General features: G+C 37.7%; 1 protein-coding gene across 11 annotated transcripts in view; it reads right to left on the minus strand.

Annotated features, from left to right (window-relative positions):
• Positions 1–3,176: 3,176 nt before the first annotated feature.
• Positions 3,177–25,239, minus strand: part of LOC125240915 (regulating synaptic membrane exocytosis protein 2) — a 169,244-nt gene continuing 147,181 nt past the window's right edge. For 7 of the 11 annotated variants that reach the window (XM_048149091.1, XM_048149097.1, XM_048149096.1 and 4 more), the window contains 8 exons: positions 15,820–16,003; positions 13,800–13,930; positions 13,550–13,726; positions 13,227–13,374; positions 8,381–8,543; positions 7,779–7,976; positions 6,448–6,582; positions 3,177–3,464 (listed from right to left, as the gene is read on the minus strand). In XM_048149091.1, the coding sequence (XP_048005048.1) occupies positions 3,462–3,464; positions 6,448–6,582; positions 7,779–7,976; positions 8,381–8,543; positions 13,227–13,374; positions 13,550–13,726; positions 13,800–13,930; positions 15,820–16,003 (1,139 nt within the window). In that variant the 3' untranslated portion in view covers positions 3,177–3,461. Of the gene's footprint in view, positions 3,465–6,447; positions 6,583–7,778; positions 7,977–8,380; positions 8,544–12,019; positions 12,132–13,226; positions 13,375–13,549; positions 13,727–13,799; positions 13,931–15,819; positions 16,004–25,239 lie in introns of those variants that run through there. The other 4 variants (XM_048149094.1, XM_048149093.1, XM_048149092.1 and 1 more) reach the window with 4 other exon arrangements.

The raw sequence follows: 25,239 nt of genomic DNA on the forward strand, positions 1-25,239 counted from the left end.
TCTTATTGTCTTGATTTTTATAAGACTGGATTTTTGAAAACTAACTCATTAAATTAATTATGAATTTTTCTCTAATGCACGTTTAGAAAAACGCACGTATTGGCTTCGTGCGAAGTGCATGGATGAGGTAAGCAAAGCGATCGCAGTGCTTGCGGTGGTCAAAATCGACACTGATTGTGGTTGTCATCTATCAAAACTCATAAAATATAATACAATGTGGTGTAATGTTTGATATGGGATTTCAATGTTGTTTCGTTGTTAATTGTAAAAATAATGGCATAAATAGTCGTTGCACGTTCTATGCGTTTCTTAGAGCACATTGGAAATTGGATCAAAGAACTAAATGGATAGCTACGGTGAAAAGAAAACGTAAGTGACATGTCAAAATAAAACATGATAATAAATTATATTTAAGCTTTCTTTACCTAATATTGTTCAATACGCTGTTAGTATTTTTCCTACCGTAAAAGATTATGCTTAAAGATTCAGGCCTAGCCTGGGAATAGGCCCGTGTCGGATATTTCTGCGGCCGCGGACATGACTACGTACTTACGTTTAGATTTGTTTTATATGGCATTAACGGGACGGAGGTTTAGCGAATACCATATCACTAGGTCGAAGAACTTGTACCATTACTCCTATGTTCTTCAAGATTCCTTATATGCCCTGCCAGCACCAATTTATTGACTCTTTCTGTAGTCTGGGGTTGGAAGTTTATACCGTGAGTAATGCTTTGGAAACTGATTTTTGGTATTATATCCTTGTCTTTATAATCTATCTACCTAAATTACACTTGAAATAGTAGCTCTTGTTATTCGATTTATTTAAAATTAACGAAAAATCGTTAAAATATAGTGTTTGTTTACATGTCATTTTTTGACATTTTCCACTTCAAATTCACATGGTAGTGGGCGTAATTGTCGTGCACGTAGCCAATAGTGCTGAATCAGTCGATCTTATTTGTAAAATTTGGACAATTTTGAATATTAAAACGGGTAAATTTATAATTCGTATATCCTGTACCACAATCATTTCAGACTAGATTTTTATTTTAAGTTTTTGAAAAAGAGTAAACTAGCCTAAGGAGAATTCAATTTTTTTCAGAAATTACCTAAAATTAAGTGACAATTTCTTTGAAAATCTACATCACATCGAAGTAAGTTTTATACTAAATTAATCTGCAACGTTTACCTAAATTGCTGTTATGCCTTAGTGATTATAAATTGCTATTATTGATTTTTGCCAATTTTTTGAAAACGAGCCTTCACCGGTACAATTATTACCACTTTTGGACATTTTCTCATATTTTGTTAGACCAAGTAGAAAAAGTCCTATAATGTGATATATATTTATAAACTGCTCGCAAAGTCCTTTAATTTGATACCACACACGGTATGATCGAGCGCTTGGTTGCGATTTCACTATTTTTAACACGAAAGCCCTCTTAAATAAGTATTCAATTGTATGTATTTGTCATAAAATATACTGGAAAAATAATAGCGATATGGAATATTATGTAAAACTCTGCGTAGAGAGTGTCACTAGCGCATACTGATGGTGAAACACAAAAATCGCATTTTGATCGGTTATTGTTAATTTAGAATAGAAAGGCATATAGCGAAATTTCGATATGGCTAATGACGTTTGGCGGTAGGCTTCCTGTGTCAGACCTCCTTGATGCATCAATGTCAAAGTGAAAACTTCTCATAAAACTGTTTAGGCATGGTATGTGTAAGTTAAATTAAAAATGTATGGTTTACGATATGTGCTAGTGCTGCACTCTGGCGGTGGAACATCGCAGTAATCCCCTTTATGTAGATTAGTTCAGACGTGTTTTTTTATCTGCAGATAATAAAGTTATTTTTCCAATGCTTTTTGTTTGTGTTTAACCCACCGACAGAAATCTCTACATCGAGTGTTCTTATAAAGTTATTTACAATTAACACAAATTTTGGGCCTATTGCAATATACAGAGTGGGCCCTGTAACAAAGGCGAAGAATTGAACTGTAGGCTATTCTCCTTATACTGATCAACATTAAATTTGTTCAGTGACTTTTAAAAATTATGAAGTCTTTAAATTTTTAATTTTTCATACAAAATAAATATTAGCTTCAATGTACGCCATTATTGTTTTCATTGACGTTGTCTGTCACACTTTAGACTTAACAGAATTCGCAATTCATTACCTCTTAGAAAAAACTTTCAAGGGTGATAAAAATCAAAATACAAGTTATTTTTAAAAGTCGCCGAACAAATGTTGATTAGTATAAGGAGAATAGCCTAGAGTTCAATTCTTCGCCTTTGTTACAGGCCCCACTCTGTATATTGCAATAGGCCCAAAATTTGTGTTAATTGTAAATTGTAAATAACTACTAGCGACCCACCCCGGCTTCTCGCGGGTATTATGCACAAATAAACCTTCCTCTTGAATCAAAGTAAAACCGCATTAAATCCGTTGCGTGCTTTTAAAGATTTAAGCAAACATACGGGTAGACAGCGGGAAGCGACTTGGTTTTATACTAAGCATGTGCTCTTCGTGATTTTGTAAAATCGCCAGTGTTAGCTTGTACTTTAATTATTATGCAATAGGCCTTGTGTCCATAACGCTCGGAATTGTCCCGGTACTATTCGGCAACGTTAATGCCTCATTGTAAGTTCCATTCCAGGTAAGATTTTAATAGCTTGTTAATAAATAAATAACTTTTAAGAAGGTTAACTATTGTTAGTGACCATTGATAATATTCATGAAATAAACCACTTGAAGTGTATGATTCAAGACAAAATCTGTTTTATTTACATACAAAGTATGGTCTTACGTTGGGTGCCTTTTTGTTACAAAAAACTAGTTCAGTCTAGTCAATGGAGCTTATTCCACTGTCCCCATTCTACCACCACTTCCACTCTCACATGTTAGATATTCCACCAATTCGAACGAAGTGCTTTGCTTCTGCTTTTCTTATGCGCACTGCCAAGAAGTGGAATTCCTTGCCGGCGTCTATATTTCTCAGCAACCTTCAAATCAAGGGTGAACAGGCACCTTCTAGGCGAGCTCGATCGACCATCATAGGTCACGTCTTCGCCTCGGCTTGTCTGTGTCCATAGTTAAAAAAGTCAGTGAACATACAAGCGTATACATCAAAGAAAGGGAAAGAACATGGGAAAAACAAACTCCATCTTGCAATTTGGCTTTTATTTTAATACTTAATTACATATTATTGAGTACACTATACATTTGTTTCATTGCTATAAAATGCTATCTATTCAAAACTCCGGTAGGCATTTCACAAGAAAAATGATAATATAAATAATTTTAACTTTCGTTTTATAGAAAATTTCCTATATTCAAGATATTTTGCGTTTTATCATGATATTAAAGCAGTATCACTAAATTTATTATTTGGACAATTTAATTTTATTCTGATGATAAAGGTTTTTTAAAGGCGGCGGTGGTAAACCTCCGTTACTGAAACAAACAAAACATACATTAGGTCGTCGTTTGGCAAATAATAATAAATTAATAGTATTTGCGGCACTGAGCAAAAGTTGTAAATACATGCCGGCACTGAATTTTCTTACTGGGGTGAATCAACTTTTTGACTGACTCAAATCTGCCTGCACCATGAACTTCATTATAAAATTTCGCCCTTAAAAGTAGCATTTTTATATTTCTTGTTGTGGTTGTAGGTAATGTTATTATATTCAAGACCGCATCTGTTAAACTTAAAATACAACGTGTTTCCGGTAACACTCAAAACCTCAGACACCCCAACTGATTTTTATTTTTTTAAACTCATCTAGAGTATTCATCTTTTAATCTGATGGTTACTTTTTTTTAAATTGAATTTTTAATTTTCTGTACAGCTCTACTTGACTTTTAGCTCTACACTCAATAAAATAATTGCTAACTTCCACCATAAACCATAAAACTATTTATTTGTGTACGTTACTGTAACGACATAAGGTTTACCAATAGACAGCTAAGATGTCACTGTAAAACACTTTAAATCTTTGTCACAGTAAACTTCAAATTGGACAGGTAATCGCAGTAAGCAAATTTAAACCCAATATTCAAAATGACAAGGTTGTAATTAGGTACGAGTTCAATTTGTTATGACTTATGATAAACATTAAGATTAAACTGACAAACAACGTCAAACTCGTAGCGGAAAAAATAATCGTCCAAGTAACCAGCCAGTATTAATACCCCTAAATACTGAAAAAGGTAAACAACCTCTAGCAATGTGATATACACAATGTTGTCTTACGAGTAGGTACAACAGAATAGGCACGTAAAAAATAACTAATAATACAAATTTAAATAAAAATATTACCCCCATCAAGATATAGCTCAATCGATTTTACTCTCGATTCTGAACAAACTGTTTTCAGGTTTTTAGTGTTAAGTGAAACACGGTGTATATACATAAACTTTGTACAATAGATGATTGAATAGACAATTGAAGTGATTTGAAAAAAACTAATATAATGCATTTCCGTCAACGCACACTTAGAGACAGTAATGACGACATCAATGTTAACTACGAAGGTACCACGATTGAAAATGTAACCGTGACTAAATTTCTAGGTCTAACTATTGATAGTCAGTTAACGTGGAAAAATCACATAGATGAATTATGTAAGTACATGAGCAAATCTGCTTACGCTCTTTACAGTCTAAAGTAACCAGTCGTGATACAGTCGTAATGGCATATATAGTCCTCCTCACCGATTTCGGCGATGGCGACCCCAGCAACTATGGATTACGCCTGTTATGGGCTCTAATATGGCTGGCCAGGCCGAATTTCGTCTTAAAGACTCTTTGGCAAGTGCTACAATAGAGTTGGCCAGAGGTATTGTATGTATATACGTAGGAGGGCTTCGGTCTGTCTTTACGTTGCTGGCGTTTGGCATCTAAAGTATTGAGGCGTCTTTCCTCGAATACTTTGATATTCCTAAAGATTGTTGATCGCCAAGATGACCTATTTGTAGCAAGCTCCTCCCACCGCTCAGGGTCAATGCTGCAAGCGTTCAGGTGCCGTTTGAGCACATCCTTATATCGCAGATGCTGACCGCCATGCTTCCGCTTGCCGTCCACCAATTCAGAGTAGAATACAGTTTTAGGCAAGCGGCGGTCATCCATACGAAGGACATGCCCACACCACCTTAGCTGCCGCTGCATTAATAGAGCCTCCATACCATAGAGCCCGGAACGACGCAGTACTTCAGAATTCGAAACTCGATCTTGCCATTTGATTCTGAGGATGTGTCTTAAACACCTCAGATGATAGGTGTCCAGCTTTTTTACATCGGATTTGTAAAGGCACCACGTCTCTGAGCCATACAAAAGGACTGGGATGATTAGCGCCTTGTAAACACTAATCTTCGTCTCTAGCTTGAGATCGTGGGACTTCCAAACCCGGTTAGCAAGTCGTCCGAAATTGGCAGCGGCGTTAGCGATGCGGAATGGTATCTCCGAAGCCAAGGTGTTGTCATGTCGGATAGTACTTCCAAGGTATTTGAAGCGTGATACCTCTTCTAATGGTTTCCCGTCTAAATAAAGAGTTTCTGGATCAGCTTCAGTGCCTCTTTGTGGTTGCTTAAGTACTTGCGTCGTAATGGCATATCATGGCCTTGTAGCATCAAAAATTAGATATGGCATTATTTTTTGGGGTAACTCTGTAGATCGAGAGGCCGCTTTTGTGGCCCAAAAGAGATGTATAAGAGCTATCTGTGGGGTTAATTTTAGAGTGAGTTGTTATCCACTTTTCAAATCATTAAGACTTCTAACACTACCTTCATTATACATACTTGAAGTGGCTCTCTTTGTAAAAAGAAATCCTGACTTGTTTATTTATGTAACACAGAAACGTAGGCTACCTATACGTCCTCAATATGAGGGTCAGTTGTATGTTCCACTCATGAAAATAGCATTAATGCGAAATAGCTTCTTTGGAATGGCACCCAGGATATTCAATAAAATACCGTCTGAAATAAGAAACCTTCAATTTCATCAATTTAAAAAGCAATTGGTTGCATATTTAATTGAAAAACGTTTTTACTCCATTAAAGAGTTCTTAGATGCCGCCTAATTGTAAATAATATGAATATGAACTAATTATAAATGTATTTTTTTTTATGAAACCTGAATATAATTACACTTTATTTAAAATTAATAATTATGATATTTAAAGAATAATTTTTATATAAGCAAGTGACTTGATTTTATGACATGCATGCATTAATATTTCTATGCCGTATGTGGCAGGATGTGCTGATCAAAAAATGTATTACCAACCTACAATGTACCACATTCTAAGAAATAAAATATTTGATTGATTGATTGATTGATTAGAAGTATGATTTCTTGGTCACCAGAGGCACTCCAAACGGTGGGTCCAAAAGTTGATTCGCCCTTTATTTCCGTTGTCAAGTCGTGCGGTGCTTACCAAAGATACAGTCCCGAAGAGCTTGTACCATCCTATAACAATATTGGAAAGGTTGAGGTCGTCTAACATAATCTGCGCCACCCCCATGAACACCTTCTTTCCCTCGATGCGCCCGTAGTCGCCCCAAACGGTCACCTAAAACAAAAAAACATCTGTATTATATTTTTTTCTTATAACAAGACATGGGCTTAATAAGTCACATAATAAGGTACGCATTTTGTCCTAGAACCTCGATGTAAAGCATATGGTTTAGACACTATTGACTTAATCTTCCCGAGTACCAATTACGATTTCGGACAAATGCTACTAGAAAATTCACAAACTGCGTGTGCGTACAAGACGATACGATAGCGAAAAAAAATTGTACGGCGCGAACCTCAATTACACATGATCCACAAAGCAGAATATCTGGACATAGTGTAGCCACTGTTGTTTAAAAAAAATAAAGTTTAGGATCTGTGTATGGCGGCCATTTAGAGAATGTGGCATACGCTAACTCCGGCTTTGATGTCGAATTTATCTATCAATTCTATCGTACAGTGTTTATATCGATCTGGTTTAAGGACTGTTCAAACACCATGAATGTCTATTAGACTTTGGCCTACGGCTAATTTTTTAATCTCTTTCTCTCATCCTGCTTGCATCAAAAATTTACGGCAATCCGAAACGTTGCTCAAAAATGCGTTTTTTTAAATTATATAAATTCACCGCATTTATTCTGCAAGTGCCCAATTGAACAACCATGAAGAGGACTCTTAAAGAATTTTTTTTGGCAGCATATTAACCTTTGTTTGTTGAAATCGTACAAAGAGTCATTGGAATATTCTCAAATTAAGCCAAATAGGGCTTGTCCGAAATTTATTTGCTAGACCTTAATGAAAGTACCATAAACTCCTAAAAAAAAAAAATGTCAGACCTTCTTATATCAAATAGTGCTTACCAATACACTTTATTTTTTTTATTGGTTATTTCATATGAATAAAATTGTGATAGATTTTTTTCATTATTTTTCCAGTGCTTTGTATACCACCAGCCCCTTTAGCACAACTTGCCTTGTCGCGCGCGAGTCCATACTTGAAGTCGTGCTTGATGTATGGACTCGCGCGCGACAAGGCAAGTTGTGCTAATAGGGCTAGTATCATATATCTATAAATTGTTAACATGCAATTAAGGGTTATATTGCAAGTTCTTCTTGTAAATGGACCCTTAAACGCATAGCGTGTTTCTGACGCTACAGCATATTATTGTAAGCTTATCTACATATATCTAAAATCATTGATTCATACCTACTCAACTTGTTTTGAAACATTTAAATCTAGCAGTTTACTCACCTGCAAAACGCATCCTTTAAAGTTTTCCCGAAACGTGAGCGTCTGCTGGTACAACGGGTCGAGGGTTCGGCGGGCGGTGCTGGTCTTCGCCTTGGCGATGCAGCGCTTGCCGCTGACGAGGTAGACCTTCACGTAAGGCGCTGGAAGAGTGCGGCAGCCCTGCCGGGCTTGGAGACCACGGGCGCGAATCACCTCCACCTGAGTGCATACAATTTTGTACTCTTAGAAAAAAATCGTGGTAGATATGAGCTAACCTATCTACTAAAACTATTGGATGAAGACATGATTACAAGAAGTAACACTGGCTGCTCGCCATATTTAAGGTGTTGCTCTCACGCCCCATACAAAGTTAGTGACAGTGATACTCATAGCATCGGACTATTACTGAGGTATAGGTAATCAAGAGACAATGAGCTTTTGATCAGGCAGCGGATGCTCGTCTCGCTCGTGTATGGCACAGAAGATTACGTGATCTCACTGGTTATATCCAACGTGCTAATCTACACCTAAGTAACCGTACAGGTATGTGTGTCAAGGCAACCAAAGGGTTGAATTAAAACGGAATATTGGATATTTTTTATCACTATGCCCCAGACCCTTACCTCAAGGAAGCCTTTTTGGTAGCACATGGAAAGTTGGACGTCACCCAACGTAGGCGCCCCGAGCAACTGGCGTCCGACTAGCTGTCCGGGCCCTAGGCCGTCGATGAAGTCCGACAGCCCCCCGCCGTCCGACGAGCCCGACCCTCGCATGCCGGGTGACCATCTGCCAAATTGTATATTCGATAATATCTACTTTCGGACAAAACAGGGAACTGGCGTGAACGAGGCAGGTTTCAAAGGAACTATTTGCATTTTGCATGTGTCAAATGTTTATAGGAGCAAATACTGTTCTTATTTAATAAATCTAAGCTTGTAGATACGAAATTTGTCTGTAGACTGCTAAATGAATACAAGTATGTAGCTCTTTCAAAACTTGGCTCGTCTACGCCATTTGCCTGTTTTTACCATTTTTTACTTTCAAATATAGTAAATACAATAAGGACGGGGATATACGCGAAAATGCTATAAATACGGTCTTAAGATTTACACCTATCCACTAACATATATTTCGCATGCATAGGATTTTGTAATAATAGACAATTGAATATTAAAATAAAGGGCGAAGCGATAACAAAGCTAACTATACCAATCAAACGTATGGAACACTTAGTACAGTACTCATGGCGCCAATCTTGAAAGAAGTATGCATGGTACTTTTACGGAAAATAATATCGTGTGAATTAACTTTCGAAAAATATCTTGGCTGAGATATGCTTTGATACGACTTTGACGGTCGCTTGTAATAAACGATAAGAGCGAGTTACATCATAACAATGTAACTTAAGACAAGATCATGGAACTGCTGTAGCATCTACAGCGTGAATTAAGCACGCTCAACGCCCATTCCATCTCCCTGCACTCGCATGCCAGGAGCGCTACTCTGTAGCCCGTAGCAAGTATTTGTTCCGCGTAGCGAAAGCTCAGCGTGGCTGTAGTTTACCCTCTACATTCTCTCTACTCCTCTACATTTCATTTCACTTTTGGATCACTATGATGAATTATTACGATAGAAATGTGTTATGAAAGAGTAGTTATCGGTTCGCCTTTTCAAAATAATTTAGTGATTTGTTAGTGCTTAGGTTTTGAGTACAGATTTAAGAAATTATATAGACATTAGATATGTGTAAGTTGTTAATTATATAAAATTTGCTATGCATTGGTTTAACAATATATATCACGATCTATTTTTAACCCTCGACGCAAAAACGACGGGGTGTTATAAGTTTGACGTGTCTGTCTGTGTGTATGTCTGTCTGTCTGTCTGTCTGTCTATCTGTCTGTCCGTTTGTCTGTCTGTCTGTCTGTGTGTGTGTCTGTCTGTCTGTGGCATCGTAGCTCTCGAACGGATGAACCGATTTTGATTTAGTTTTTTTTTTTGTCTAAAAGCTGAGTTAGTCAGGAGTGTTCTTAGCCATGTTTCATGAAAATCGGTCCACTTTGTCGCGGTCGGGGGTTTTTCAAAATTTTAATTTTGTGGTTAGGTTATGTCTAGTATAGTTACATTTCAAGCGAAAATTACTGTGAAGCAACCTCAGCTCAGTTACAATGTCGAGTAGAGCCCTAATAGATGACTATATTTGAAAAAAAAAAAAGATTGAGTCAATTAGGACTAGAGATGGGCCGAATATTCGGTAAATATTCGGTATTCGGCATATTCGGCAAGTTTTTAATTATTCGTATTCGGCCGAATTATTCGGTTGCATTGCCGAATATTTACCGTATAAACAAAGTAAATAACTAATGAAGATCTTACGTATTCCAGTGGATAATAAGCTCCTTTTTTATTTAGTGGATTTTTAAGGAACTACTAAAAAAAGAGAAACCTATGCGTCAAAATATAAATACAATTGTTTTAAATAAAGTAAAAAAACCTTAGTTCAAGAGTTGAGAAGAATTTAGAGTTGTTTTAACTAAGTTTTAGTTATCCACTAAATCATAAAAACATAGTTGTAGTAACGATTATCAATCATTTAGTAGTTTTCATGAATCCCCTTAAAAAATATGGCGTAACCGAATATTCGGCCGAATGTTCGGTTCGGTAAGAGCTGAACTTAATGTTAGGCCGAATATTCGTATGCGGCAAAGTCCATATTCGGCCCATCTCTAATTAGGACTTTTCGAGATGAGTTGTTAATTTAAGATAAGATGCTTTTTATACATATGTTACTGTAATTATGTATATTTTACAAAACAAGGGTATCACGAAGCTTATTTTGGCAGTAAGAACTTTCATAGTTTTGCGTACTTACGTACGTGAGCTTACCTTCAAATATCATCATTTTGACCTAGTAAGTTGTAACACCTGTATAATCACGTCACTCACAGTAAAGTTTCGGCCACTGGTTATTAAAGAAACACTTTCTGTGTCGCGTTATTCCTACATTGTGTAGGTATACATATTATTTACCGATGCATAGCAAATCGAAAACCGAGGCACAATGGTCAACAAGAGTATTAGTTTAAAAGAGCTCATAATTTTTTTTTCTTATTTAATAGTCAGTTCAAACTGGAAAAATAGTAATTTAGAAGCCTTGATTTATCCACCGGTCCTCGATTTTCAAAACTACCACAGGATTAGAATAATCATAAAAAAATTACAACATACAATGACAACATTGATACAATAGTGAAGAAGAGGGCGGTAGTCTTTCAGATGCATCGAGTGGTAAAAGTCAAGGTTCTTCCTATGTGGAAAGTACGGTAGCAAATTGAAGGAATCTAGGAGGAAAAACTGAGCAAGTGCTAGACAGTAACTAAAGCTTCGTAAACAATACAAAACGCATGACTGTGCGTTGTTTCAAATAAAGGCGCTAAGATTATAATTATTACTAAAGACAAAGGTAAAATTGTTTAAATTACTAAATGATTGTAACTATATATTATTTATAAGGGACCTACCTACTAATAAATACTTGTACTGGATTTACTTAGGTAAATACTTTAAGTGGTGTTAAATTATTACTAACTAGTATAGAAAATCCGAAATATAAGTGGAGACTATGAAACCAGCCGTTTGCCATAATTTTATGAAGTTCAAAGTATCAACGCTCGACAACAGCGCCCCAAACTTATTTCATCTCAATCAATGATTTATGAAATCATAGTGAAACATGCATGGAAATCAAGTAATAGGTGTGTGGTGTGAGTGGCGGTGAATGTACACTGATCAGACATAAATATAACATTTCTCAAATAATCTGAAATAACAAAACAGTGCAAACATCATAGGCGTTCAGATCAGGCAACATTTATGTATATGTATTCGAACGACACTCGTGCAACTTAAAGGTAGGAAGGATTTCCTGACCCCAGTAAACAGAGTTCTGTCACGCTATCGACCCGGAAACTGTGCCACGAAGCTTGTGACAGGAGGGATTAATACCAGTTTAATACGTATCACATTATCGAAAGTGTGCGTTGCCTAAGCGAGAGAAGACTGATGCGTGCTGAACGTGAACAAAAAGAATGAAGTGAGAAACACCAACACAGTCCCATTTCATGCGCTTACAAGACCAGAGGCATAATAGAGAGGGTTAGAGAAGAAGACGCGAGCAACATCAATGCGCACATAGAAGAGTCGAGATCGGCGGGTAATCAGCGATTGGCGGCTTTGGTCGGAACGGACAGCGAGCGACTTACGAGGATCCCTCCGAGCTAGATATGGAGGCGAGGCTGGCGGCGTACACCTCATGCGAGCGCTGGAAGGTGGTGGTGGTGGGCTGGGTACGCTTGCGCCGCGCGCCGCCGCCTTCTACGCGGACAAGCGCGACGTTAGCGGGCGGGGGCTCGCAGGCGGCGCGGGCACGCGCGTGCGCCCGCGGCGCCGCGGCGGCGCCGGCGCCCGAGCCACGCGCCGCTCCGCCGCCCGGGCCGCCGCCACCGGCACAACACAACGTCACAACACATTCAGTACCCATACCCTTAACATTACAGTACATACATTTGTTTCACGGCCTCGATTCCTAAATGTTTTATCAAAATAACTAGCACACACAATGGCAGTGAATCTTTTACTTACGACCATTGCACATGATCAGTGATAAAATCTGGTTTTTGATGATACGATATGTAGCTATATCATAGAATGAATTCATATATTAAGTGTGTGTTGTGGTAAACATAATAAGTGACCTTGTCAGAACTCCGTAAACTTTCTAGGTTTTCTACATTACGGTTGCAATGCCAATCATTTTTGTTATATTTTTAATACCATGAATCACAAACAATAACTTAGTTAATGTGTGTCCGGCATTAGCCTAATTCTTATATTTTTGGATTATTGTACGATATTTCAGTTGATCTCCACTTTTGTTTAAATTGAACATAATATTTCGCTTCTTTTCGTTTCTTTTGCATGGTTTAAGAGTTAGACACAAGGCTATATGTATGCATAATATTTCGAAATATTTCAAGCTTAAATATGTCCCGTTATCTAAACATTTCATAAATCACGCGAGTCCAAACAAGACTATAATCTGTAATCAGCGTCAACATAGTTCTAAAGAATAAGGCCCACCGCATGAATTCGTTTTTATCATTTTATGGAGCTTGGTATGTCATCCCGTAGGTAGTGATTCATATTAGCTCGCATTATAGTAATACATAGCTGGCCAGTGAAAGCTCTAAACATAGTTGGCTGGTTTATATACAAAAGCAACACCGCACATTGAACTACGCCTCAGTAAACTGCTTTGGCATGCTGTGTTTTCTGAAGACCTAATCGCGATTTGAGTAGTAGCAAGTAATTAATTTTGAGATGTGATATAGTAGAGGATTAGTCAGTCGCATCAACGAGCCGCCCGGGACCGCACTATTGTGTCAATGTCGCCGATGGACGGCCGCCAACCTGTCCTCGTCGTTCTCGCTGGAGGCGGAGGAGGCTCGCGACACGCCCGCAGCGCCTCCTCGCATTTCTCCTGGCACCACTTCTTCACTGCGTTGTACCGTGAATGAATTTTTTCCACGTTTACCGAACCCTAACCTCCGTTTTCGTCCTGCCGATCATTTCATTACACACTTAAGTCATTATAGTTACATTGACACGTTAGCCTTTGTGCATCAGTAAATGTGGTTAAGCTGTTAATGTTTCGAAATGAATGCAGAAAGGCCAGCATGTATGACGCGGCGGAGATGCATGTGTGGTGGGTGTAAGCGAGTAGTAGGGTTCACCTGTGGCCGAAAGCTGCGAAGTGGAGTTGCTCTTCTTGCCCATGCCGGGACCGAAGTAGTCTCGGGGCTCCGCTTTCAACAGCACGTCGTCACTACTGGGCTCCATTTCGCTGGCGCCGCCCAGCGCCGTGTCGCTCAGGCTGCCGTCTTCGCAAAGTTTTACGTTATAGTGGAAATCTTAAAAAGTATAACACTCTGTGTATTGTAATCGTTTATGCAATTTAAATAGTAAACTGATATATATACGTACCTGCTTTTTCATCTGGCGGTACGTCTGCGTTGCTGAGGCTTCGCGTGAATTGGCCTCTACGCGACTCTCTTCTCTCTAACGGCTGCGTCTGGGTGCCGCTGCGCCCGTTCTCGCGCCCTCCGTAGTCATTACTGCGTTTGGACCCCCGCCGCGAGGATGATTTACCGCGTTGATTTTTGCCAGATTTTATAGATGATTTTTTGTGTTGATTAGCGGCGCGTCGAGATGCAGGTGGTGCCAATGATTGTATAGTTTGAAATTCGGGATGCGCGGGTGGTGCGTCAAGCACAGGCGGTTCGACGTCCGGGCGTGGCGGCGAGTCGGCAGTGGTTTGATGGGTGTCGTCGGATGGCAGATGTGGGGCGACAGGAGTGAGCGCGCGGCGGGGCGAGCCGAGGTTTGTGGGAGAGAGAGCAATACACATAGAATTAGCCATCGTACTAAATTCTTGATCTAAATGATTTGTTGATGACAAAGAATACGAACGGATGCGAGCCTTTTTAATTATAGACGGTAACGGTTCTTTGAACGATAATTCTAAATCTGGTGGAGGAGAGAGGGTGTTTGGTGAGCGATATTCTTGGAAGGTGGGATTGTCGTTAATACTAACTGAACCTTGCCTTTTCGTGTTCATGCCGTTTGATTGAGTGTCCTTATGCTCACTGGAATATTTTGCGCCGAACATTTTAAGTTCCTCAGTGTCTTTAGGCGTTATGCTCATCTTCTTAAATATATTTTTTACATTGTCCGGTGTTATGGCATCATGATTTTTGATGGCGTCTAAAGAACATTTGGTTACTACTAGCGAATCGGAATAACGCCTATGAGATCTTTTCTGAGTATCGGGTTTGTTACTGTCGTCATCTTTTTGTTCAATATTTTCTAAATCAGAATAACGTTTCTGATCTGTAGGCTTACTTTGGTTGTTATTGGTCGAATTAGACATCTCTTGTTTACTGTTAGCTGCGATATCTGGCTCATATTCTGGTTCACCCGGTGACTCACGCAGTTGTAATTGGGTGGTTTCTGCATTCTCCAGACTATTTTGTTTATCTATGCTTACGTGAATAGTAGTTTCTGCTGTACTACCGTCACTGTCGTACCCATGGTACCGGGAACAATTCTCGCAACTTTGTGTGAGATCGTTACTTGATCGTTTATGTAACGTGGAAGTAGGTGTTCTTCGTTCGTGCTGGTTAAAATCTGTGCTAAATTTGTTGTTTAAGATTGCATTCGGTGTATTATTACATTTATCTGAGATGCTGGGATCATTTGCAGATACCTGAGTTGCAATGGTACTTTCTGATCTAATAAAACTATCGGTACTAGGCAGTTTTCTTCTAATGACTTCTTTAGATCTGAGCGGATAGCTATCAATAGTTGCTGAACGCCGATAAGCCCAGCCCGAGTTTTCTAATTTTGATTGTGATTTTTTCCTTAATGTTACAGGTTGAAGAAATGGTTGACCAGGAAGTTCACGATGATTCTGATTTATAGAGAAACTTCGTTGTTCTTTATATAATGGCAAGTGTTTAATATTATGTATCTGTCGAGGAGTTTGAAAGTCCATTTGATAAGCATATCCGCTATATTCTTCGGCCATGCTGTAAGCGAGGGTGTGATTGTAATATTCAGGGCAACTATGACTTCTTTCGTATGAACCACGGTGTGGACATTCTGTGGAGGGGTGACCGGCAGAACCGCTACGAGCCAGAAGCCGCCGATGGCGCCTGGGCGGACGCGCGCGGTGGCTCGAGTGCGGCCCGCCGTGCCCGGGCTCGGGCCGCAAGCGGCCTCGGCGGCGTAACCCGTTCGACATGAACACGTAAGGCAACAATCGATCAGGAAGTTCACAGTGGTGATAGAGGCTAGGTATGAGGGTAGCACTATCACAAGAGGATGATGTACTATGTACAGGAAGGATGCGTTTCCTGTAGTAAAGTAGTTTGGTCAGTAAAGTTAGGCTCGTTTTCATCAAAAATTTGTTAATATATTTTACGGTATTTAAATGATGTTGTACCTGAGCATGCGCGTAGGACGGGGTCGCTCGGACTGCGTGCTGAAGGCGCTGGAGGTGACGGAGGCGACGGACTCGAGGTCGGAGTCGGCGGCGGTGGCGTCGGGCGACAGGCGGCGCCGCGGCCAGCCGCCGCCGCGCGCCGCCAGCTCGGAGTCTGACAGCCCCGCGTAGTGTCGCTCCCAACCTAACAACACGTCAACTCTGCTACCGATAAACGCCACATGCTCAATAGGCTTCATTCATTAAATATAAACATATTCATTTTGTGAACACGTTTATGACATTCAACCATTTCGGCCACAATCAACCCTCTCGTAGATACCTATAAATCAACTATAAATGTAAGGAAGAAGGGTATTCAAATAACTCTAGCAACTAGAAGAGCGTGGTTCACACATCAGCAGAGCTGCGTAAAGTACTTAAATCGACAGTTGTGACTAACCGAACGAGCTAGGGTATCAGATACCAAAAAAATATTTCTCAAGATAAAACAATGGACATTAGATACAGGAGATTCAAACACAGATTACTGAGATTACCAAAAACAAACGATGAATAAGGGCCTAATATTTTGGGCACAGGAAGCGGTTATCAATCTTAGGTGTCTCTTGTGTGTTTTGATCATCGATCTAAACTACCTAGATGCACCATCATGGCTTAGAATGTGTCCGCAGCAAATTGTGCTTGAAAATGTTCTAAGCACAATTGGGCGGTCAGTAGCGCTTCATCCGCCGTGTCGGCAACAGGCCTAAGTGCTCCGTAAAAAAGTGCAAAAATAACACCTTATATACGTTAAAAAAGAATGACGTATCGTATTTCCGGTAAGTAATTGTTAATAATTTTATAATGTTATGCATTTGTGGCCAAAATGGCTTCCTAACTTACTAAAAACATTTATTTTCTAGAATAATTAAAGTAAATTCCTTGATTTGGTCTTACGCAGTTTGTCTCTTTCTCTCGCGCTATACTAGTAATGAGCGGACGGCGACAAAAGATGGATGAAGTGGAACATAGTTAAAAATGGAATGATGGAGACGCTAATTTATATTTTTTGTAAAAGAAGCCTATTTCATATTATTAGTGTATGTATTTATTTATTTTCTTTCTTAGGCTAGGCTGTTTATAATATGAATATAAAAGTAAAATACAAAAACACATACAAAACAATATAAAACACATATAAACACATTATAAAAAACCTAACCTAGGGTGCCGCCAGCAGCGGGGCAGGGCCCAAGCTGCCGGTGGTTAGGGCTGCAGAGAGAGGAACCGTCGAACTATCCGTGCTGTGTCCAAGATCACCGCCTTCTGCATCTGGCCCTTGATCCAGCCACCTAGCGAGAGTCTCTTAAGATGTTGGTCGAGACTCTTCGCTATGAGACCGTTCGCTGAAACGACTATCGGAACAATGATCGTTGATTCAACATCCCACATGGCGGTTATCTCGTGAGCCAAGTCTAGGTACTTACTGGACTTGTCCTTCTCGGCTTTCACGAGATTCTCATCATGGGGGATGGTGATGTCAACGAGCACTGCCCGGCGTTGCAGTCGATCTATTATCACAATGTCAGGTTTATTGGCTACAATAAATGTATTTATTTATTATTATGGACCAATAAGTCTGAAATAAATGATTTCAATTCAATAATATTAATACATATCTTATAAATTACTTTAATTATAAAAAGAAACAACCCGGGAATAGCAAATTCGTTTTTAAGTAATAAAAAAGGTTTTTATTCCAGATTCCCAAAACAAGACGTTGAAAGGGAAAAATGGCGCAAGATTATAGCTGAGGAGCGGAGAGAAGATTTACCCACACAAAGCTTTGAAAGAAATTACGTAGAATAATAAATTAATGTCATCATTCAATTCTTCTTTGTTTTAATAGCTACTTAATTCATATTCTCCAAGTGCACCATCCCTCACACACACCACATACAATCCCTCAACTGTTTACCTTCACATAATCGCTACACATACACTCACTACACGCACACACACACACATATGTTATATATATTAGACGACCGGTCTGGCTCAGTCGGTAGTGACCCTGCCTGCTAAGCCGCGGTCCTGGGTTCGAATCCCGGTAAGGGCATTTATTTGTGTGATGAGCACAGATATTTGTTCCTGAGTCATGGATGTATTGTATCCTATGTATATAAGTATGTATTTATCTATTTAAGTATGTATATCGTCGTTTAGTACCCATAGTACAAGCTTTGCTTAGTTTGGGGCTAAGTTGATCTGTGTAAGGTGTCCCCAATATCTATTTATTTATTTATAAACATACATACACACACACACACACACACACACACACACACACACACACACACACACACACACACATATATATATATATATATATATATATATATATATATATATATATATATATATTTATATATATATTTAAACAGTTTTTCGCAAAAATACCGCAAATTTCCTCATTCTCGCCTTTCATCTCATAGCGCGACTCCCATGATGCCTCTGTCCATCCTCGTTCCCAATTTAAAAATGGCGTTTAGATTGTTGCAGCGCGAACGAAATTAAACTTATGTTGGTTGCAATAAGACGTAGATTTGTTTAAAAATATGCACACCTGCGATCTGCGGTCATAAAATTTTATGGCTTTCGCGATGATCACATTCATTAATGTCATAACCGCCAATTGCTTGCATTTGAAATTGAACTCTAAGTACTAAGAAATAACGTTGTTTTTGTAAAAAAATTAAAGTAGTTTTTACTACATTGCGAAGTTTTCGTTTGTCAACTAGACGCACACATACGCAGGCAACTTGGGTTTCACAATGTGCTAGTTTACAAATCGCTGAGCTGAGTACTTCGTTACTTATAGATCAAGAGCCCAGGCCCGCCAGACCTTCCTCAAATTCTCAAGGATGAAACTTTGGGACAATGTAGAGTTCACATCGGCGTTTAATGTGTGCATATTTTCTAGTTCGGCCCATCGGCCAATTTTTTGCTATCAAGTGATGAAGGTGAAAAAAAAAGTGCTTACTTTCCTTAAATTCTCAAGGCTGATTTTTATATATGTGTTAGAGCACGTTGTTAGAAATTGGTTATCATCAATGCCAGACCGTTTCCGCCGGCCATAACTTTTACCAGACGCGACAAAGTTGGCAAAAAACGACTCTAACTTACCTCATTTTCTCAAGCCTGATTTTGATATATGATACGCAGGGACCTATAACTAGACCGTTTGTAAGCAGCCAGACCAATCGGATGGACCCAACCATCCGCCAGACCGACTTAAAGTTTCGATATGAGCATTAGTAGAATTGAAATATTCCGGGTCTATAAAAGCTAAAAACTTGAGTTTTCTACATTAAGCTACGTGTATATTGTATACTTGACGTAATAAGCGACTTTCAAAAATTTTACTTCTAAGGAAATAAAAAAATGAAAGTTTATATGTGGTGCAAGATTAATTTTAAGCTATGAATTTTATTTACACTGCGTAAGTACATGTGTATTTTATTATGAATATAACTTTTACCAGACGCGACAAAGTTGGCAAAAAACGACTCTAACTTACCTCATTTTCTCAAGCCTGATTTTGATATATGATACGCAGGGACCTGTAACTAGACCGTTTGTAAGCAGCCAGACCAATCGGATGGACCCAACCATCCGCCAGACCGACTTAAAGTTTCGATATGAGCATTAGTAGAATTGAAATATTCCGGGTTTATAAAAGCTAAAAACTTGAATTTTCTACATTAAGCTACGTGTATATTGTATACTTGACGTAATAAGCGACTTTCAAAAATTTTACTTCTAAGGAAATAAAAATAAAATGAAAGTTTATATGTGGTGCAAGATTAATTTTAAGCTATGAATTTTATTTACACTGCGTAAGTACATGTGTATTTTATTATAAATATAACTTACCTCATTTTCTCAAGCCTGATTTTGATATATGATACGCAGGGACCTGTAACTAGACCATTTGTAAGCAGCCAGACCAATCGGATGGACCCAACCATCCGCCAGACCGACTTAAAGTTTCGATATGAGCATTAGTAGAATTGAAATATTCCGGGTCTATAAAAGCTAAAAACTTGAATAACGAATTGAATTTTATATTATAAATAACGTAAACAAGGAAAAAACAAATTGGTACAGTGCATTATAAATTAAATATTCAATTCAAAGAAGTAAACAATCAATGTTACAACGGTATATAACTAAACGAATTTCCTTTCTCCTACAAAACATGGTAACATACCTAAGTGACGAACTTTAGAATTACAAGTTTAGGAAGTTTAAACATTTGTACTCAATACGAACATCATCAACCCATAACGTTATAACCCATGTCGGAGATGCTGAATTTTCATGGGACAACCCATGATGCTGAATACATTTTTGGCATTCTTCAAATACATGTATGCCGTTATAAAAAGTTTAGAATACTTTACGTGTGTACACAACATATACACTTATACTTTCCACCTCATTTTACCTGAACTTATATAAATGCTTAAATAACTTTTGTAGTATGCGAGGGATTTGACATTATATGCAACATACACATAGTACCTTTATACATAGTGTGAGGTCCCTCGCCCACAAATTAAAAAGGATCGATCTTAAAACTAATTTTAAACCACCTTGTTCGACGACCGAAAAAAAAGTTTAATTTACTTTTCTTCTTTAAATTTATAATAAAATACACATGTACTTACGCAGTGTAAATAAAATTCATAGGTTAAAATTAATCTTGCACCACATATAAACATTCATTTTTTTATTTCCTTAGAAGTAAAATTTTTGAAAGTAGCTTATTACGTCAAGTATACAATATACACGTAGCTTAATGTAGAAAATTCAAGTTTTTAGCTTTTATAGACCCGGAATATTTCAATTCTACTAATGCTCATATCGAAACTATAAGTCGGTCTGGCGGATGGTTGGGTCCATCCGATTGATCTGGCTGCTTACAAATGGTCTAGTTACAGGTCCCTGCGTATCATATATCAAAATCAGGCTTGAGAAAATGAGGTAAGTTAGAGTCGTTTTTTGCCAACTTTGTCGCGTCTGGTAAAAGTTATATTTATAATAAAATACACATGTACTCACGCAGTGTAAATAAAATTCATAGCTTAAAATTAATCTTGCACCACATATGTGTCGCTTAACTTCAAAACTGGGTAAATCCATTCTGCTATAAGGTTGATTATCTTTCAGATTATATTATATTTTTTATATATTCAACCTTAAAGCAAAATGGATTTACCCAGGTTTGAAGTTAAGCGACACATATAAACTTTCATTTTTTTATTTCCTTAGAAGTAAAATTTTTGAAAGTCGCTTATTACGTCAAGTATATAATATACACGTAGCTTAATGTAGAAAATTCAAGTTTTTAGCTTTTATAGACCCAGAATATTTCAATTCTACTAATTCTCATATCGAAACTTTAAGTCGGTCTGGCGGATGGTTGGGTCCATCCGATTGGTCTGGCTGCTTACAAACGGTCTGGTTACAGGTCCCTGCGTGTCATATACCAAAATCAGGCTTGAGAAAATGAGGTAAGTTAGAGTCGTTTTTTGCCAACTTTGTCGCGTCTGGTAAAAGTTATATTTATAATAAAATACACATTACTTACGCAGTGTAAATAAAATTCATAGCTTAAAATTAATCTTGCACCACATATAAACTTTCATTTTTTTATTTCCTTAGAAGTAAAATTTTTGAAAGTCGCTTATTACGTCAAGTATACAATATACACGTAGCTTAATGTAGAAAATTCAAGTTTTTAGCTTTTATAGACCCAGAATATTTCAATTCTACTAATTCTCATATCGAAACTTTAAGTCGGTCTGGCGGATGGTTGGGTCCATCCGATTGGTCTGGCTGCTTACAAACGGTCTGGTTACAGGTCCCTGCGTGTCATATACCAAAATCAGGCTTGAGAAAATGAGGTAAGTTAGAGTCGTTTTTTGCCAACTTTGTCGCGTCTGGTAAAAGTTATATTTATAATAAAATACACATGTACTTACGCAGTGTAAATAAAATTCATAGCTTAAAATTAATCTTGCACCACATATAAACTTTCATTTTATTTTTATTTCCTTAGAAGTAAAATTTTTGAAAGTCGCTTATTACGTCAAGTATACAATATACACGTAGCTTAATGTAGAAAATTCAAGTTTTTAGCTTTTATAGACCCGGAATATTTCAATTCTACTAATGCTCATATCGAAACTTTAAGTCGGTCTGGCGGATGGTTGGGTCCATCCGATTGGTCTGGCTGCTTACAAACGGTCTAGTTACAGGTCCCTGCGTATCATATATCAAAATCAGGCTTGAGAAAATGAGGTAAGTTAGAGTCGTTTTTTGCCAACTTTGTCGCGTCTGGTTAAAGTTATGGCCGGCGGAAACGGTCTGGCATTGATGATAACCAATTTCTAACAACGTGCTCTAACACATATATAAAAATCAGCCTTGAGAATTTAAGGAAAGTAAGCACTTTTTTTTTTCACCTTCATCACTTGATAGCAAAAAATTGGCCGATGGGCTGAACTAGAAAATATGCACACATTAACCGCCGATATGAACTCTACATTGTCCCAAAGTTTCATCCTTGAGAATTTGATGATGTTCGTATTGAGTACAAATGTTTAAACTTCCTAAACTTGTAATTCTAAAGTTCGTCACTTAGGTATGTTACCATGTTTTGTAGGAGAAAGGAAATTCGTTTAGTTATATACCGTTGTAACATTGATTGTTTACTTCTTTGAATTGAATATTTAATTTATAATGCACTGTACCAATTTGTTTTTTCCTTGTTTACGTTATTTATAATATAAAATTCAATTCGTTATTCAAGTTTTTAGCTTTTATAGACCCGGAATATTTCAATTCTACTAATGCTCATATCGAAACTTTAAGTCGGTCTGGCGGATGGTTGGGTCCATCCGATTGGTCTGGCTGCTTACAAATGGTCTAGTTACAGGTCCCTGCGTATCATATATCAAAATCAGGCTTGAGAAAATGAGGTAAGTTAGAGTCGTTTTTTGCCAACTTTGTCGCGTCTGGTAAAAGTTATATTTATAATAAAATACACATGTACTTACGCAGTGTAAATAAAATTCATAGCTTAAAATTAATCTTGCACCACATATAAACTTTCATTTTATTTTTATTTCCTTAGAAGTAAAATTTTTGAAAGTCGCTTATTACGTCAAGTATACAATATACACGTAGCTTAATGTAGAAAATTCAAGTTTTTAGCTTTTATAGACCCGGAATATTTCAATTCTACTAATGCTCATATCGAAACTTTAAGTCGGTCTGGCGGATGGTTGGGTCCATCCGATTGGTCTGGCTGCTTACAAACGGTCTAGTTACAGGTCCCTGCGTATCATATATCAAAATCAGGCTTGAGAAAATGAGGTAAGTTAGAGTCGTTTTTTGCCAACTTTGTCGCGTCTGGTTAAAGTTATGGCCGGCGGAAACGGTCTGGCATTGATGATAACCAATTTCTAACAACGTGCTCTAACACATATATAAAAATCAGCCTTGAGAATTTAAGGAAAGTAAGCACTTTTTTTTTCACCTTCATCACTTGATAGCAAAAAATTGGCCGATGGGCTGAACTAGAAAATATGCACACATTAACCGCCGATATGAACTCTACATTGTCCCAAAGTTTCATCCTTGAGAATTTGAGGAAGGTCTGGCGGGCCTGGGCTCTGGGTCTATTACAACACTAGAGATGACACAAAGCAACACATTAGGCACAACCAAGGCACAATCTCAACGACAGTAAATTACTTATGTATCATGTCATACACCAATGCGTTGAGAGTCACTGGGATACTTAAGAGTAGGTATAATTACACTTTTTACTATAACAGATAGAACAGGGAAATAACTCCTAGAATGAAGAGGTGCATTTACATTTGCAAATACTTACACACAGTTTGAAGAACCCTTATTATAGAATCTGAATTATTGAAAGGAAGGTTTGAATAGAATAAAGGAGATGAAGATTGAGGAATACCTAGGAATATAGATATACACATATGTACAGGAGTAGCAAGGGTTGCTGTGGCTGTTAAGATAACTTAGATAATCTAAGTGACGGCCTGACAGGTGAAGAAATGATTGACGGATACCAAGTAGAAGACCGCATCTACCACGAACTAGAAACCCTGATTTCAATTGTACCTAACAAAATGCCAATAAGCGTCAAAGGTAAAATAAGAACAATTCGTCTGAGGGTCTGAGAATCTTCCTTAAAAATCAATCGCACAAAGTGTTGATAGATGAAAACCCTATTCAAAGGGTTGCGAGAGGACAAATAGACAACTTGTTATCATTTCATATTAAATAAGTAAGCAAATTACGAAATAAAGCGGATTGCTAAAATGACAATCGATATACATAGTTGAATATTTTAGGGTGACAAAATCAGAAACGAATTTGTAAGGTAAACGAAAGCTTAGTAATTTCGACACGGATATAATACTGGCAGAGACAAATAATAGTTTACCTAAATCACATAAATATTTACACTGGCTGGGTATTTACTCCAGACACGAACTATATTTTTTGAAAAACTGTCTTATGATCTTAATCACATTATCCTAAGACAATATAATATTTAGCAGAAAATTATTTGAATGACGACTCCAAATGCAATTTCATTCTTAAATTAAAAGACCGTAATATATAGAGAAATTTAAATATCTGTGCAAAACTAAGTAATTTGTTCTACATTACATGTCGTTCACTACAAAATCTACAGATCATTTACAAGAATGCAACTAAAGATGATGAAGGCGAATACTACGGCTAACTATAAATTTTAAATACTTATATAGGTTTAGTTATTACCTATAAGTTATAAATAAATGATTTCTAATCGCTACATCAGCTACGTGATAGTTACTATAGGTAGGTCAAATGATAAGGTCTTATTTAGAGCGTAGTTCGGGAGCCCAAGAAGGGGATTTTCGTAGTTACTCGAGCTCATAATATATTATAGAGATTTTATTACACATATTGACTAAGTCTCACGCCAAGCTCAAGACGGGCGTGTATTGTCAGACTACGATATTCAAGACAACGGTAAATACAAATATGTACGTAGAAAACATCCACGACTGAAGAAAAAATATCTTGTTACACCTACGTTGAGCCGTTGGTTGATGGGGGTTCAATTACAAATAGTTAATCTGATTGTCGACTTGGTAATTTTGACCATTTTTCGATTGCAATATGTATCTCCCGACGATGCTCGAGTAACCACACGTTTAGCATCGCCGGATCACCAGCAATTATTCTCATAACCAATTTACGTTCATATTTAAGGCCAAAAGAAAGAAAATACTGAAATTTGCATACAAAGTACATTTAAGATTCAAAGATTTTTTTTATGAT

The sequence above is a fragment of the Leguminivora glycinivorella genome, chromosome Z (assembly GCF_023078275.1).
Source record: "Leguminivora glycinivorella isolate SPB_JAAS2020 chromosome Z, LegGlyc_1.1, whole genome shotgun sequence".
In the NCBI taxonomy this organism is placed as follows: domain Eukaryota; kingdom Metazoa; phylum Arthropoda; class Insecta; order Lepidoptera; family Tortricidae; genus Leguminivora; species Leguminivora glycinivorella.